The sequence below is a fragment of the Capricornis sumatraensis genome, chromosome 17 (genome assembly GCF_032405125.1).
Source record: "Capricornis sumatraensis isolate serow.1 chromosome 17, serow.2, whole genome shotgun sequence".
NCBI lineage: Eukaryota > Metazoa > Chordata > Mammalia > Artiodactyla > Bovidae > Capricornis > Capricornis sumatraensis.
The window spans coordinates 62,032,577-62,048,471 of NC_091085.1; the positions used below are offsets into that span (position 1 = coordinate 62,032,577).

General features: G+C 36.3%; 1 protein-coding gene and 1 pseudogene across 2 annotated transcripts in view; one reads left to right on the forward strand and one right to left on the reverse strand.

Annotated features, from left to right (window-relative positions):
* The window catches only part of ATXN2 (ataxin 2), a 100,885-nt gene that overhangs the window by 56,435 nt on the left and 28,555 nt on the right, over positions 1-15,895 (reverse strand). For both annotated transcript variants that reach the window (XM_068990346.1, XM_068990345.1), the window contains exons 2-5: positions 14,442-14,478; positions 13,281-13,340; positions 12,733-12,804; positions 12,021-12,171 (exon numbers count right to left, since the gene is read on the reverse strand). In XM_068990346.1, coding sequence (XP_068846447.1) covers positions 12,021-12,171; positions 12,733-12,804; positions 13,281-13,340; positions 14,442-14,478 — 320 coding nt within the window. The remainder of the gene's footprint in view (positions 1-12,020; positions 12,172-12,732; positions 12,805-13,280; positions 13,341-14,441; positions 14,479-15,895) is intronic.
* LOC138094023 (E3 SUMO-protein ligase NSE2 pseudogene) lies at positions 3,757-6,240 on the forward strand (annotated as a pseudogene).

Below are 15,895 nucleotides of genomic sequence, written 5' to 3' on the forward strand. Positions count from 1 at the left end.
GACTAAGCGACTTCACTTTCACTTTTCACTTCTATGCATTGGAGAAGGAAATGGCAACCCATTCCAGTGTTCCTGCCTGGAGAATCCGAGGGACGGGGGAGCCTGGTGGGCTGCCGTCTATGGGGTCACACAGAGTCAGACATGACTGAAGCGACTTAGCAGCAGCATGCAGAAAATGCCACTTAGGTCAAGAAGCAAATTAATACTGGGGAATAATGAGAGGTGAGGTTGAAAAAGAAAGTTTCATTGAAGACGGCCCTGAATGCCAAGGTATGGCATCTCAACTTTCTTCTATAAGCAACAGTGGTCACTGTAGATTTTTTAACACAGGATGATATGTCTGACAACAAAATTATATGGCCTAGAGCAATAGTTATTTTGACTGTGATCTTCATAAAAAGTTTCTGAGTCCTATAACTCAAAGAAAATTCACCACTCAAGAAGAAACAACAATGCCTTACCAAGAGAACCGAGGTGGAGACTATCAGAATAGCTTAAGTAGGCAAGAGAGCTCAAAGATATCAGCTTCAAAAATGCAAATACAGGAGAGGAAAAGCAGCATTAATGAGCTATGACCAACCTAGATAGTATATTCAAAAGCAGAGACATTACCTTGCCAACTAAGGTTTGTCTAGTCAAGGCTATGGTTTTTCCTGTGGTCATGTATGGATGTGAGAGTTGGACTGAGAAGAAGGCTGAGGGCCGAAGAATTGATGCTTTTGAACTGTGGTGTTGGAGAAGACTCTTGAGAGTCCCTTGGACTGCAAGGAGATCCAACCAGTCCATTCTGAAGGAGATCAACCCTGGGATTTCTTTGGAAGGAATGATGCTAAAGCTGAAGCTCCAGTACTTTGGCCACCTGATGCGAAGAGTTGACTCGTTGGAAAAGACTCTGATGCTGGGAGGGATTGGGGGCAGGAAGAAGGGGACGACAGAGGATGAGATGGCTGGATGGCACCACTGACTCGATGGACGTGAGTCTGAGTGAACTCCGGGAGACGGTGATGGACAGGGAGGCCTGGCGTGCTGCGATTCATGGGGTCACAAAGAGTCAGACACGACTGAGCGACTGAACTGAACTGAGGAAACACAGTAACCCCCTGAAAAAGTTCCTTCCTGAGCAACAAGAACCTCCAAGGAAAAGTAAAGTATATAAAGTTAAGAGTTTTTATTTTCAGTCTAAACATCACTCCTTGTGCAAAAAAATTAAAAATCTTAAAAGAGATTCTATGGTTTTCTAGTTAGAATCAAACCAAACCACCCAAAGCATTTTCTTTTGTTCTTTTCTGAGATCTGACCCAGATACCCCTTTGACCAAAGTCTGGAAAGAATAAACTGATGCAGAAAAGCAAATACCAAAGTTCTGTTCTTGTTAAAAATATAATTTGCAAATTAATTTAAGTTTCTGTTCTTCTGAAGGAGACCAACAGAAAAGCCTAGAATATGACTAAAAAATAGGACATACATCTCAATCAGTACACCATTCAGAACATGCACAGGACAACAGGGCTTCCACAATAAACAACCATACAAATCCTTTAGATATTGCAATATACTTGATATACAATACAATATACAATATACACAAGTCTGAATAAAGCACTTGGAACCAGTAGCTCATTCAGGCAGCACCAGCTTGCACCAGACTGCATCAAGAATGAAGAAACCTCATATTCTTCCTATACAAAATGAATTATTAAATTTTATCAAACTATGATAAAATGAGATAAATATCCCTGAGAGAAAATACATCCTACTAAATATTAAGTTCTGGTGACTTCCCTGGTGGTCCAGTGGTTAAGACTCTGGCTTCCACTGTAAGGGGCATGGGATCAATCCCTGGTTGGGCAACTAAGATCCCACATGCTGTTCAGTGTAGCCATAAATGAATAAGTAGTATTTCTTATTTTCCCTACTAATAAACTGCTTGTGACATGAAAAAATTGGGATTCCCTAGTTAAAACTCCGGCAAAATATTTTTAAGATAAAATATTTCATCTCAGTTTTACTGCTGCTGCTGCTGCTAAGTCGCTTCAGTCGTGTCCAACTCTGTGCGACCCCATAGACGGCAGCCCACCAGGCTCCCCCGTCCCTGGGATTCTCTAGGCAAGAATACTGGAGTAGGTTGCCATTTCCTTCTCCAATGCATGAGAGTGAAAAGTCAAAGTGAGGTTGCTCAGTCATGTCTGATTCTTAGCAACCCCATGGACTGCAGCCTACCAGGCTCCTCCGTCCATGGGATTCTCCAGGCAAGAGTACTGGAGTGGGGTGCCATTGCCTTCTCCCAGTTTTACTAGACCCATTATATAACATAAAAGGCACTATAATTAGGAATTTAAATTTGAAAAGTAATTTTCTTAAAACATTAAATTAGCTAAATTAAGTTGAACTGAGGATATCTGACTTCAAAATATCAACCAAGTTGTTAAGGAAAAAAAATTTAAACCTACAAACCAGATTCCTTTGAAAGATCTGAATGAAGATCAGTAGTCAAGATTCCATAGGACCAAATGCACACCAAATTCTACAGCAAATCCAGGTTAATGTAACTTACAGAACAACAAGGGAAAAATGGAAGGCAACTTTGTGAGGCTTGCTGTATTTAAAAGTGTTAGATCCCACAGAATGTTACATTTCTAATTGATAGAAATCAATTAGAGATAACACTATCTCCAAAAGAGAGAAGATAAATTCTAACAAAAACCTCAATAGAAAGGTACACGTGGTGCAGTGATATCCAGAGGTGAACACTTTATTTTCAGCTTCCCCATTAGTCCTGGTTCAGAACTCCATTCTGAGGGATGAACAGAACCTTTAGTCTGTGCCATCCAAAAGAATGAAATGATCTAATTTTGTTTGAGCAGTTTTAAAAAATAAAAGGTACTGTTTTCATCTCAAAAGTTAAAGAGAAAGGAAAAGGGAAAGAAAGGACTTTTGTAGAAAATGAAGCAGAAAAAAATCCCATGTAAATTCAGAAATATTCAAGAATTAAAAAACAAAATGTGGGAACTGTGTTTCCAATACTATTAGGCAATACAGTAGTCTTTTTACAACAACTAATTCTTAAGCCTATAACAAAAGTGTTTGGAAATAGGTTAAGAAAAAGCTAATTCCAATTCTTAAACATCTATACAAACACCATTCTGTGTCCTTGGCAGATATATAAAATATTTTACAGATTCAGACTGTTCTTCTCTAATATAAATTAGAAGAACTGTTCAAGTGCACATGCTCACTTAAAACTCTTTGTGACGTCTGATCTAGGTAAAAAAAGCAATCAATTTCTATTTACAGTCAGATGGAACAGAAATTAAAGGTGGAGACAATTCATCCACATTCTTTCATTGCCTGGCTTTATTACTAGTTTTAATATATTTGCTATTCATAAGATTCCATTGAGACTGTGCAGGTCACGACAAAAAACAAAACTAAAAGCATACAGTAACTGGGTATTCTAGCCTTACACACAATACTATCAAGAAAATGGTCTTCCTGAAAATGTCCTGGACTTGTCTGAATTACCTACTAGGAGATTGCTGCCACAAATAAGAGACATATAAATTCATGGAACATGATAGAGAACTCAGAAATAAATCCACACATCTATAGTTAATTAATCTTCAACAAAGGAGGCAAGACTATACAACAAAGAAAAGCTGGTCTCCTCAGCAAGTGGTATTGGGAAAGCTGGACAGCTGCATGTAAATCAATGAAGTTAGAACACTCCCTCACACCATACACAAAATTAAACTCAAAATGGCTCAAAAACTAAATGTAAGACATAACATCATAAAACTCCTAGGAAAGAACACAGGCAAAACATTCTAACATAAATCGTAGCAACGTTTTTCTTAGGTCAGTCTCCCAAGGCAATATAAATAAAAGCAAAAATAAACAAATGGAATCTAATCAAACCTTTAAGTTTTTGCACAGCAAAGGAAACCATAAGCAGAACGAAAAGACAACCCACAGGAAGGGAAAAATTTCCAATGAGACTGACAAGGGCTGCATTTCCAAAATATACAAGTAGCTCAACACAACTTAGTATCAAAAAAACAAATAACCAAACAAAAAATGGGCGGAGACCATAATAGGCATTTTCCCAAAGAAGGCATACAGATGGTCAATAGGCATGCAAAGATGCTGAACATCACTAATTACTAGAGAAATGCAAATCAAAACTATAATGAGCAATTGCCTCACACTGGTCAGAACGGCCATCATCAAAAAGTCTACCAATAAAGAACGCTGGAGAGGGTGTGCAGAAAAGGGAGCCCTCCTACACAGTTGCTGGGAATGTAACTGGTGCAGCCACTACGGAGAACAGTATGTAGGTTCTTTTCAAGGAATATAGAAGAGTTATAAACATGAAGAATACAGCAGATACTTTGTGTATGCTCCAAAGACATACAAAGAAATAACATGCAATACTTCCCTATTATGTACCTCAAACTACCCTATGTATTAAGTTTTCCATCACCTGTTCCACTATATATGTTTTTTTAATCTCAATCTCTGTAGCACCTCCATACTGGCCTCAGTAAATGCTGATTCATTTCCATTTATTACTTGGACCCAGCATGGACATACATCCTTCTCTAACTCGCCTACAGCAAGGCTGAGGCAGTAAACCTTATAATGGTACAGTTTTAACAGAAGACTATTAGAACATGGACTGACTTAGAAAACCTACTTCCTTAAAAACAAAAAACAAACCTACTTCCTTAAAAACAAAAAACAAACCTACTCCCAATGGCCATAGGCCCAAGACAATCAGCTTCCTAGACAGCCATAAGAACACTTGCCTCTATCACCCCACCTGCCTACCTACCACAGGGCCTATCTTCCCGCCAAAAAGGCAGGCTGTCAATCCCCATCACTTGCCCAGTGTTAGAGTTGCCTGCCTGCCTGTCCAATGTTAGCAGCTGCTCAGCTACAGAACCTCCTGCACTCCTTGCTCCAAGATGCCTACTCAGCTGCAAGGCTGTGGCCAGCCAACCACACTGGCATGCCAGACATGAATGAACCTGAAACACATTTAGATTCCTCAGAATCTAAGGCTTTGCAGGCCATATGCTGCTCTGGGACCTGCCTCTTCCTGAGACTGACATGTCATTCCTAATGTCATGCACTTCAGAAAAGATTCCACTGTTATTCAGAGGACCTCACCCTATCAGACACATAGGATAATCACATGAAAACAGAATAGTGCAACACCAGAATAAAATAATCCAGACAATTTTATTTCTCACTGTTCTCTCATCACCCATTCACAACCCGAATTACTCCAACTACTACAACAGACACAAGTCTTTATGTCTCTGAACTTTATTTGGGATTTAATGCCACCAATTTCAACTTTCTGACATGGGAAGGGAATTAAGGATGGAGTTGGGGTCTGGGTGTGGGAAGTCCAAGCACAGCCAGATGGAGCTACATTGGGCAGCCAGGTAATACTTTCAAGATGCAGGGGTAGTTCCACTTCAAGTTCAGGTTCAACTGGTTTTACATCCTTCAGGAGTGGAGAATCTGCACTCTCCTCCTTGAAAAACTTTCAATCCTGCATCAGCTTTGGAAAGGATAGCTTCTAGTGTTCCTTTGGATCTCATGGAAACTTATACTTAAGTGAGTAGTGAGTACAATGGATAAAGCAATGTTTGAATTTGCAATGATGAATCGGGAACTAAACCATTATTTAAAGGCTGTACAATAAACCATGTAAAAGAATGTCCAGAAAAAATATCCAATCTAAATTTACTAGTGAAGTTGTTTTTGGCTTTATAGAATAAGAAATCTGATGTAGACTTTCAAAATAATGAAAAATCTGTACAATTTAAACAACAGCTGAAAGAACTAAAGAAGCAATATGGTCTTCAAGCAGACAGGATGATGGCACAGAAGGAGCTGATGAAGATATGATTGTGACCCAAAGTCAGACCAACTTCATCTGCCCCATCTACACACTTGGAAATGAAGAAACCAGTGAAAAATAAAACACGTGGCCACACCTATGAAGAAGCAGCCATTGTTGGCATGATTGAGTCTAAGCACAAAAGGAAGAAAAGGCCCTGTTGCCTGAAAATTGGCTGTAGCCACACAGATGTGAGAATGTCTGATCTCAGCCAGGATAAGGTACTGAGAAGGGTGACTGAGAGCCACAACAAGAAAAGCATTGCCAATCTGACTAGGAAACCCCTGCAGGCAACTCCACAGCCTACCTCCTACCCCAGTCATCTGTAGAGAGTGATGCTTGTCCAAGTACTTCGACTGGCTGTGTAGCACACATTAGGGTAAAAAATCAAAGGTTTTAGTATATTTGAAAGCATTCTTCTATGTCCCAATACACATTCAAACCTATTATACTGTTTATTTTTAAGTGTTCTATAATTTTAAATAAAACTTTATCAACTTTCCACTTTTCCTGAATTCTCTCACATGCTTTGGTATCTCTAACTCTAAAAATGCCTAGAGCAGAGCTTCTTAACATGGAGCACATGAATTTCCCAGGAAATAACACGGAATTAAATGCAAAAGTCTCTGTGTAAAGGTATACAGCATCCCTAAGTTCTCAAAAGGGACCAAGAATATGAATTTCTTTGTACTGTCTATAGCAATTAGCAAAGCAATGAATACATTCCAGAGCATAAAGAGTATTTGTTGCCTGGCTGTAGACATTAAGACTATTTATACGTTTCCTGTTCTTTGCATGAAACAGTGCTTCTTTAAAAGTATGTGAAGGCTCTAATTTCATTCATTCAAAAGACATTTATATTGAGACCATACTGTGTGACAGAACAGTATACTAGACATCAAGGATGAAAAACATACAGTACACAAGGAACTCAAAGCATAATGGAGGAGACAGAAACATCTTAATATAATACAACACACTATAAGGGAAATGATGTGGAGACACTCGAGAGGAGGCTTGTATGAGGTTGGTAGCTGATATTATGAGAGTATACAAGTGACTACATGTGATAAGAACAGTGAGCAAAGAACAAAGGAATTCCCTAGTGGTCCAGTGGTCAGGATTTGGCATTTTCACTGCCGTAGCCCAGGTTTAATTCCCAGTCAGGGAACTAAGATTTCACATGCTTCAGGCAACTAAGCCCAAAACACTGCAACTACTGAGCCCACATGCCCCAACTAGAGAGAAGCCCATGTACCACAACGAAAGAGCCCATGTGCTGCAACCAAAATCGGACACAACCAAATAAATGGTTAAAAAAAAAAGAAAACAATGGGAAGCAGAGTCAGCAGAAAATGAGAGTCAAGAAGTTTGGGTAAGAAAGGAATACAGAATAGTAATTAGAAGAATTCAAGATAACCAATTTTCTCATTTATTATTTTTTACTTATTGTAACAAAGGAGCTGGCAAGCAAAAGTCATTCTTAAGCCTAAATCTAACCTGACATAAGAAATCATGTGAAATTACACAGAACTAGATGAGAGTCAAAGGATGAGTGTTACTACAAAATACACTGTCTTATTTCGCTGAAGCCAGTACAATATGTATTTCTGAATAACCGTAACAGCTGAAATGCAGTAGGGAAAATGATCTAGGTTTTAGACTTGGCAAACTTTTCCTATAAAGGGGCAGATGGTAAATTTTTTTTTTAGTTTTCAAAGTCATATAGTCTCTAATACAATTATTCAACTTTATCACTGCAGCATTAAACCAGCCAGAGACAATGCATGAACGAATAGGCCTAACTGTGTTTCAATAAAACATTATTTATTGATGAGTTGATATGGCCATAAGCCTTAAGTCTGCTGATCCCTGTTCTACAGGCTGAGAACAGTACAAAGGAAATGAAAATGGAATAAGGAAGTAGAAGAGAAGCCACAGAACTAAAATACAATTGAGTTAGGGTATTAAATTTGAAAAAAAAATGAATAAAAGAACTGTAAGACGAGAAGAGGGAAAAAAGAGATGAGAAAGGGATATTGGAAAGACAGGAAAACCATGTAAAAATCAAGTAGCAATAATATGCCAATTCCAAGGTAGACATATACAAAGGCAACTGAATGCGCTAAAAATAGATGCAAAATGAGAAGAGGAAAATGAGAGCATCCCAGGATCTGTCTGCATTGGAATTCACATAAAACACACACTAATTCTCCAGTGATAATTTGATGGTCTCTTCTAGTTATGCTTGTACAAAAGGAACAGCCTGCAAGATCAAAGTTGTTCTTCCTTTTGCCCATAAATCAAACTGGTATATATACAACATTCAAGAGATCAGATGAAACTTATTCACTATACCCTAAGATATCAATTACTGCTAGGCCTATTATTCACTTGAACATGTGTATGAAAGACAACTCAAATCTTATTAAAATCAATGTAGTTAGCATTAAAAGCTTAAAAGCCACACACATCTTACTAATTTTAAAAGTTTCCCCAAAAATAAAGGCAAAGATTTTAAAATGAAAAGAATTTTCAAACAGTATAATAATGTGCATATTTATACTGCCTGAGGTTTTTTCCCCCACTCTCGGTTTTGTTTGTGGAGAAATTCTTTAAGGTAAATTCAGATTAATTCTGATTCAGCTCAGCTAAACAATAAATTACACACACAATTTATGTCACTATAGGACAATGTTTAAGAATATGACTTGGGGTTAGATAGCACTTGGGTCTGTGTCCTCATTTCATCAAGTTAATTAAATCCATGTCTCAGTTCCCTCACCTACAACATGTGGATAATAATCATACCCACTTCAGAAAGAAGCTATGATGATTAGATGAAAAAATGAACATAAAATACTTTAGCACAGAGTCCAATACATAGAATTGGCACTTGAATTTTAGTTATATATTGCCAATTTAAGATTTTGACAGTGCTATTTATTACAAGACAAAAACCCACAAAGGAAATAAATCTCCCTCTTCTTTTAGGAAGCTACAATGTAATACTAGTTTTGTTCTTATCACTCATTCATTTCTATTATTTCTAAAAAAAAAAACAAAAAAAAACCCTCAACCATCTACCCATTTAAAATGCAGAAAAGTGGTATCAAACTGATACCAACTAGGACTTTTCAAGATACTGTACAATTCTGAGACACTGTGAGCTAAGGAAAGAGTACAAATCCTCAAGATCTCCAGAACACAGCCATTCCTAGGATCTTATCACATGAAATTCATGGCTCACATGCCCAACTACACCTCAGAATCAAACATTCAGAGCCTCACCCAGGCTAAATATCATGAAATCACGATCTCCAAAAGTGAAAACTAGGTATTTTTTTAAACCCATGGGTGACTAGAATGTGAAACCAACACTAAGAATCACTGGTTACATCCTACCTTCCTTTACTCACAGAGATTAGAAATCTGAGTATGTGTTTAACACAAATAATGTTAATCTGAAAGCAGCACTAAATGACTTAATTTTCATAATTAATAAATCATCATTTAACTTATATGCAGAGTATATCATGTGAAATGCCAGGCTGGATGAATCACAAGCTGGAAAAATATTGCCAGGAGAAATATCAACAACCTCAGATACACAAATGATACCACTTTAATGGCAGAAAAGTGAAGAGGCACTAAAGAACCTCTTGATTACAGTGAAAGAGGAGAGCAAAAAAGCTGGCCTAAAACCCAGCATTCAAAAAAGTAAGATCATGGCATCCAGTCCTATCACTTCATGGCAAATAGATGGGGAAAATGTGAAAATAGTGTCAGATTTCATTTTCTTGGGCTCCAAGATCAATGTGGATAGTGACTGCAGCCACAAAATTAAAAGACACTTGCTCCTTGGAAGAATAGCTATGACAAAACTAGACAGTGTATTAAAAAGCAAAGACATCACTTTGCCAACAAAGGTCTATATAGTGAATGCTGAGGTTTTCCCAGTAGTCATGTACGGATTTGAGAGTTGGACTACGAAGAAGGCTGAGCGCCGAAGAATTGATGCTTTTGAACTGTGGTGTTGGAAAAGACTCTTGAGAGTCCCTTGGACTGCAAGGAGATCCAACCAGTCAATCCTAAAGGAAATTAACCCTGAATATTCATTGGAAGGACTAATGCTGAAGCTCCAATACTTTGGCCACCCAATCAAAGAACTGACTCACTGGAAAAGACCCTGATACTGGCAAATATTGAGGGCAAGAGGAGAAGGGGGCGACAGAGGATAACATGGTTGGATGGCATCAGTGACTCAACTGACATGAGTCTGAGCAAACTCAGGGAGATAGTGAAAGACAGGGAAGCCTGGCGTGCTGTAGTCCATGGGGGTCGCAAAGAGTTGGACACGACTTAGCAACTGAACAACAACAATAAATCATGCCAATTAATTATTCTTAAAGTTTTCTCTATAGAATTAGAATCTCCAAAACAATACTTTTATAGATGCAACTTCTGCCAGGACAGTGCTAAGAATCAGGACTTAGAGAACTGAAATCCTAAACACATGACTTGATACTATTTTCAGAACCCTATACACTAGACACAATTGTATAATTCACTAAACTCCTACAGTCCTTAAATAAAATACCTAAAATTACTCCACTACTCAATGTTCTCATCAAGTAAACTATTATGTATATAGTAAAATACATGCATCCCCTAATGAATGTACTGAACACTATCAAAGCTATTGCTCTGATTTGGATTTTCTTGGCTTTGTACAATGAACACAATTTACCTGAGAAATAAAGGCATAATAAAATAATAAACAAAATAATAAAAATTTAAAGACTAACTTTTACAAGGATCAGTGAATGGGACATAAATGCCTTCAAGTAGTATTTATCCTTTCAAACCAGGAAATGTCAATTCTCTTTAAGAATAATAACAAAGCATGTTATGAATGGCTTCGAGCTAAATGGCCTGGTACCCAACAGATCAACGGACAACTGTTGCCGTTGTGGCCAATACTTTTTTCCCACAGTGCTAAGCGCTACACTCAACTAAAATTTTATTTTTCCTTTTGACTTACGATCCAATTCAATTTTTAAATTTAAAACAGTGAAATATTTCAATAGTTTAAGTATAAATAATTTTGTGCTCCTAGGCATAAGTAAGATGAACTCCAAAGGCAATTACTAAAAAAGACTTGGTACTTCCCTGGTGGTCCAACGGTTAGGACTCTGCACTTCCAGTGTTGGGCAACTAAGATCCCCCATGGCGTTAGCAGCCAAAAAACCCAGAAAGACTTGTTTGCTTGTATGGGCCACTGAAGGACTCTTAGACAGAGTTGTGAATCAAAGACACAATATAAGAAGATACAAGATCAGAGCACAGTGCTTTCATCAACAATGCAAAAGCAGTTTCATAGTACCTAGAGCAGGTTGTTTCTGAAAAAGCAATCTATAAATAACTAAAGCTGAGAACCTTATTAAGAGGTCCAAGAGAAAGGCTTTAACTTTCTGGTGGCTTGTAATTTCCAGATAACAGTGTAGAAGTATCAGTGCAACCGTGAAAACAGTTGGTACAGACTGAATGATGAAAATAAACAACTGTTATAAGCTGCAACAGAGATGACTACAAAATTTGAATGCCACCGCTGCCCTCCCCAACAAAAAATCATTTAAGAATTTTAGAACCAGTTTCAAAATCGCCCGAGAGAGAGCCTTTCAATGTGTTATTGAACACTCAGTATTGCAGAGTATGCTCTCCAAATGAGAGATAGCAATTCCCACATTTTCTTATTTATAAACATTAAAACACTAAAAATACGTAAGCTAAACATTTAAGTCAAACAGAACAAGAAATTTTTAGTTGAATACTATTAGTAGCACTATTGACAGTAAAACTTCAGAAAATTCTTCACAAACTTGTTTTTAATAGAATACAAGTCTTCATTATTTATCCTACCCAAAGTACCAAGGAATATTCCTCTGAAGTTTTAAATATTTTCAGGCAAAAGTGCATTTAAATTCCCATTTGCCTTATTTCTTTTTAAAAATAAAAAGAGAAAAAGGAAAATTCTGCAATCAGTGTAGAATCTTTTCTTGAATAAATCTAATAAACTATGAAGCATATTTAGGAAATCAAAACTCACCTCTTCTTGCATAACTGGAGTCCATATCTTTAAACTGCACCACAACAAAGTCTGAACACTTGAACAAAATACTCTCCATTATTTCTTCACGTTTTGGCCCCGAACTGGATTCTGTACTTTTCTCATGTGCAGCATCAAGTACCAGATCACACTAAGGAGGAAAAAAAAAAAAAAAAATTAAAACATTTATAAAATAAAATCCAACAGGAATTCCTTTGCACATCAAGGTACTATTTCTTATATGCCTTTGGTAAAAAATTATCTCAGATCCTTATAATCATACTGTTTTCTCAGTAATATGATCTATTATTCCAATTTAAAAATTCTCTCATCTAAAAGTTGGTCTTTGCTTCCATGGTTTGCCTTAAGCACAACAGCAGTAAAGAGGAAAATAATAAACCACTAGGATCCCTCTTCTAGTCCATAATGCTTGCAAAGGCCAAAATATTTTAATAAGCATAAAGAGCAAGAAGTTGTTCTGATTATACAAATCTGTCTATAAAGTAATCAGTACTTGAAACCAAAGAGTAAAGTCATTCAAAGTGGTTTTAAGAAGTGCATTAAAGGTAATGTACTAAGCATGAAAATGTGACAAACACATTGTCTCATAACTATAAATTGCTAAATCAGAAACTAATGGACACATGGAAACATACACACTAGTTGCTGATTCTCAGGGTTTTACATTATTTTTTAAAAAAGTAAAAATTACCTTAGGACTGTATGTTTTAAAAACTCCTTCATATATACCTCCGTTTTTCACTTGTACTTCACATTTGGATCCCTAAAAACACATAATTAATTTATCAAAGAAACAGTGTGCTATGCAGTCATGGAAATAACTTCTTTCATTCTACTTTTTATAGCTCATTCAATATATTAGGTAATCACTGACAGAATAAAAAATTTTAAAACATTAACAATACACTTAATTCTCAAAATTCTTCAGGAGGTCCTGCTCAGTCTGCAGTATAAGTTTAAACTGGGAAATTTAGTATTTTTGACTCTAGCCTATTAAATAACAAAATAATGCACTAAAGACAATCAACTAGTAATATTATTTTGTACACAGCAGACTTAACAAGATCGCTTTTACAGTGAGTTACAATGACTTGAATTGAGTTCTAATTTGTTTTCTACATCATCCTGATTAAACATGATCTAAGAAATGTTACTTTTATCATTCATTCACATTTAACTTCAAGAAATTATTTTATTCCACTCACAAGGCAGTTTCTCCCCAATACTCTGAAAACTTACAACAACTGATGTAAGAATATGAACCATCCTCATATTTGCATAGATTCCATCAAAAGAAATCTGTAATATTGAGAAAAAACATTATTGGGACTCATTATTTATCTCTGTATATATATTACAGTTAACACTTCTTCTGTTACAAAATGTTTAGTTAGGTTTATACCGCATTCTCATTAAAGAAAGACTTGGTTTACTGTAATCTTTTCCTCCTTACAATGTGTAAATTTTCAAAGGTGAAATCAATCATGTCAATTAACAATATTCTAACTATGATATTTTTTAAAAAAAGCAAAATTGGACTTCCATATATGAAGAAAGACAAAGTCACAGAACAGAAGACAAATCAATGACTTAAGTAAGAGTAGGGATCACTACAAAGTGGCATGAGGGATTTCTGGAAGTAATAGGACTGTTCCATTATCTCGACTGTGGTGGTGGTTACACAATGTATACATCAAAACTCAAAGAACTGTACACTAAATAGGGTTAAATATACCTTATTAAATAAATAGAGGTGGAGGGGGAACCTCTGTAGAAGACCCTTGATTATCTTTTCTCTTAGTATATCTCAATCAATGATATTGCTCTAAGGTCTAATAAACCACATCACTTCTTATTACACACCACATAAGTATGTGTCCTGATTCTAAAGAAAATCTATGTATAAAAAAGGCAAAGTCTCAAAAATTAGTGACAGCTTCGCATTTATTTCTTGCATTTTGTGGAACCTACATCTTCAGGCCTTTGTACCTAGTTTAACTTCACTGATAAAGTTTCAACATCTAAAACCATTTTCCAAAGGAGAAAAGTGAAAGAAATAAAAGAGCACATTATTTCAAAATCAAAACCCCTAAGTTTTGCCAACTGTGGTCCTAGTGTTCCATTCATCTCATTAATCATTTTTATTTGCCTTCAGTCATTTGTAAAACAAATGAGTTATTATTAAGTATGAAAAATCAAAATACTATTTACAATAGTTCTGCATTTTACACATTATCATAAAAGTTATACCTAATAATCTTATGCTAAGCAGTACTAATCTATAAAGGTTATCTGAGATATAAGGCAATTTTGGGGGGGCCTTGGCTTTTCGTCTGTGGGATTTAGATATCACATTTCTGTTACCAATTTTTCCAAACAAGTAACATTGAAATTACTCACCGTGGATTGAGGCAGTCCTTTGCTACTGTTTCGGCCTCTGAAAAGATTAAATATTTATGAAATTCAACAAGCTAAGCAAGCTAAAATATTTTTTCAAATTTAAAATACCTTATAATCCCATCCAAAAAAAATACACTATCTGTGGGAAGGATCATCCAATGTGAAGTATAAGGGCTACCTAAGCATGACGCTTGCTGTGCTTTCCAGGCTCAGAGGGCTGCAACAGGTATGGGTCAGAGGGAAGGAGGAGGAAAGAATGTGACCATAATCAAAATCAAGTAAATAAAGCAAAAATTAAAACAAGCTACTTACAGAAATAACCAATACCAAAAACAATAATCGCCTCTCCAAAAGTTAACCAATCACTCTTGTCATAAAGAACTACTCAGGAGCAAAATACAGATTATATTCCCAAGTTAACTGACATACTTGACTAATAACATCAAGATACATCCATTTTCCCCTCACCTCTTAAAAATAGGTACTGTGTTTACAACTGCAGAAAAACATTTGAAAATAAGTTAAATCATTCAAAGCATTTTCACTTTAAATACTAAGTGCTCCTGTTAGGATCTATATGGCAAACCAAACCACTCTCCCTGCCAAACCACTCCCTCTGAAACAATGCAGTACACCTATGTCAGTTGTCAAGTGATTTCCAGTAATGTGGAGTCTATTATCAAGTAAATTTAGAGAACAAAATATACTGTAAGGCTTGCTCCAATGGAAAAAATTAGCCCCTCTATTATGACTAAAAAATTAAATAAAGTAAAATGTTATAAGCTCATTAACATTACTCTTGAGGAACAGTATTAGAATCTCATTCTAATAAAATAATCACAACACTCAAAACCACAAACTTAAAAACATTCAAAGCAGCACAATTCAGGTGAAAAAGCCTAGCAGTATGAACGGTGAAAATTCCCAGAAAAGCAGGACTGATACTAGTACTCTGAGGTCAGCTGGTTTTGTTTCTAACTTTCATCTACCTTTTCCCATCTAGAAAATAATGTCTTTGACCAAATCACCTGAGATTACTTCCATTTTTTATCATTTCTGCCTCTCACACAACACAGATAAAGTCCTAAAGTCTAAGGAATTTGACCAATAATTCATCATTTATAAAACTTACTACAAACCAGACAGTATATAGTAAGCACCACGTCAAATTTCTCACCCCTACTTCACAGGTGAGGAAATGGAAACAGTAGCTAAATGTCTTGACCAAAGTCATCTAGTTCATGAGCAATAGAGCAGATATTTAAACCAGGTGATCCAAAGTATAGACTTTGCATTTCTAGGTTATGCTCCTTCTCTGAAATTGTATCACAAAAAATTAACTTGACAATAAAGCCTAGTCCAATCTCTGCATCTTTCAAAAGCCATCTAAATGTATTATGGTTTTCTGTTTATTTGTAGTTGGTAGTCAAAGCTATAAAATGTCTAAGTATTAC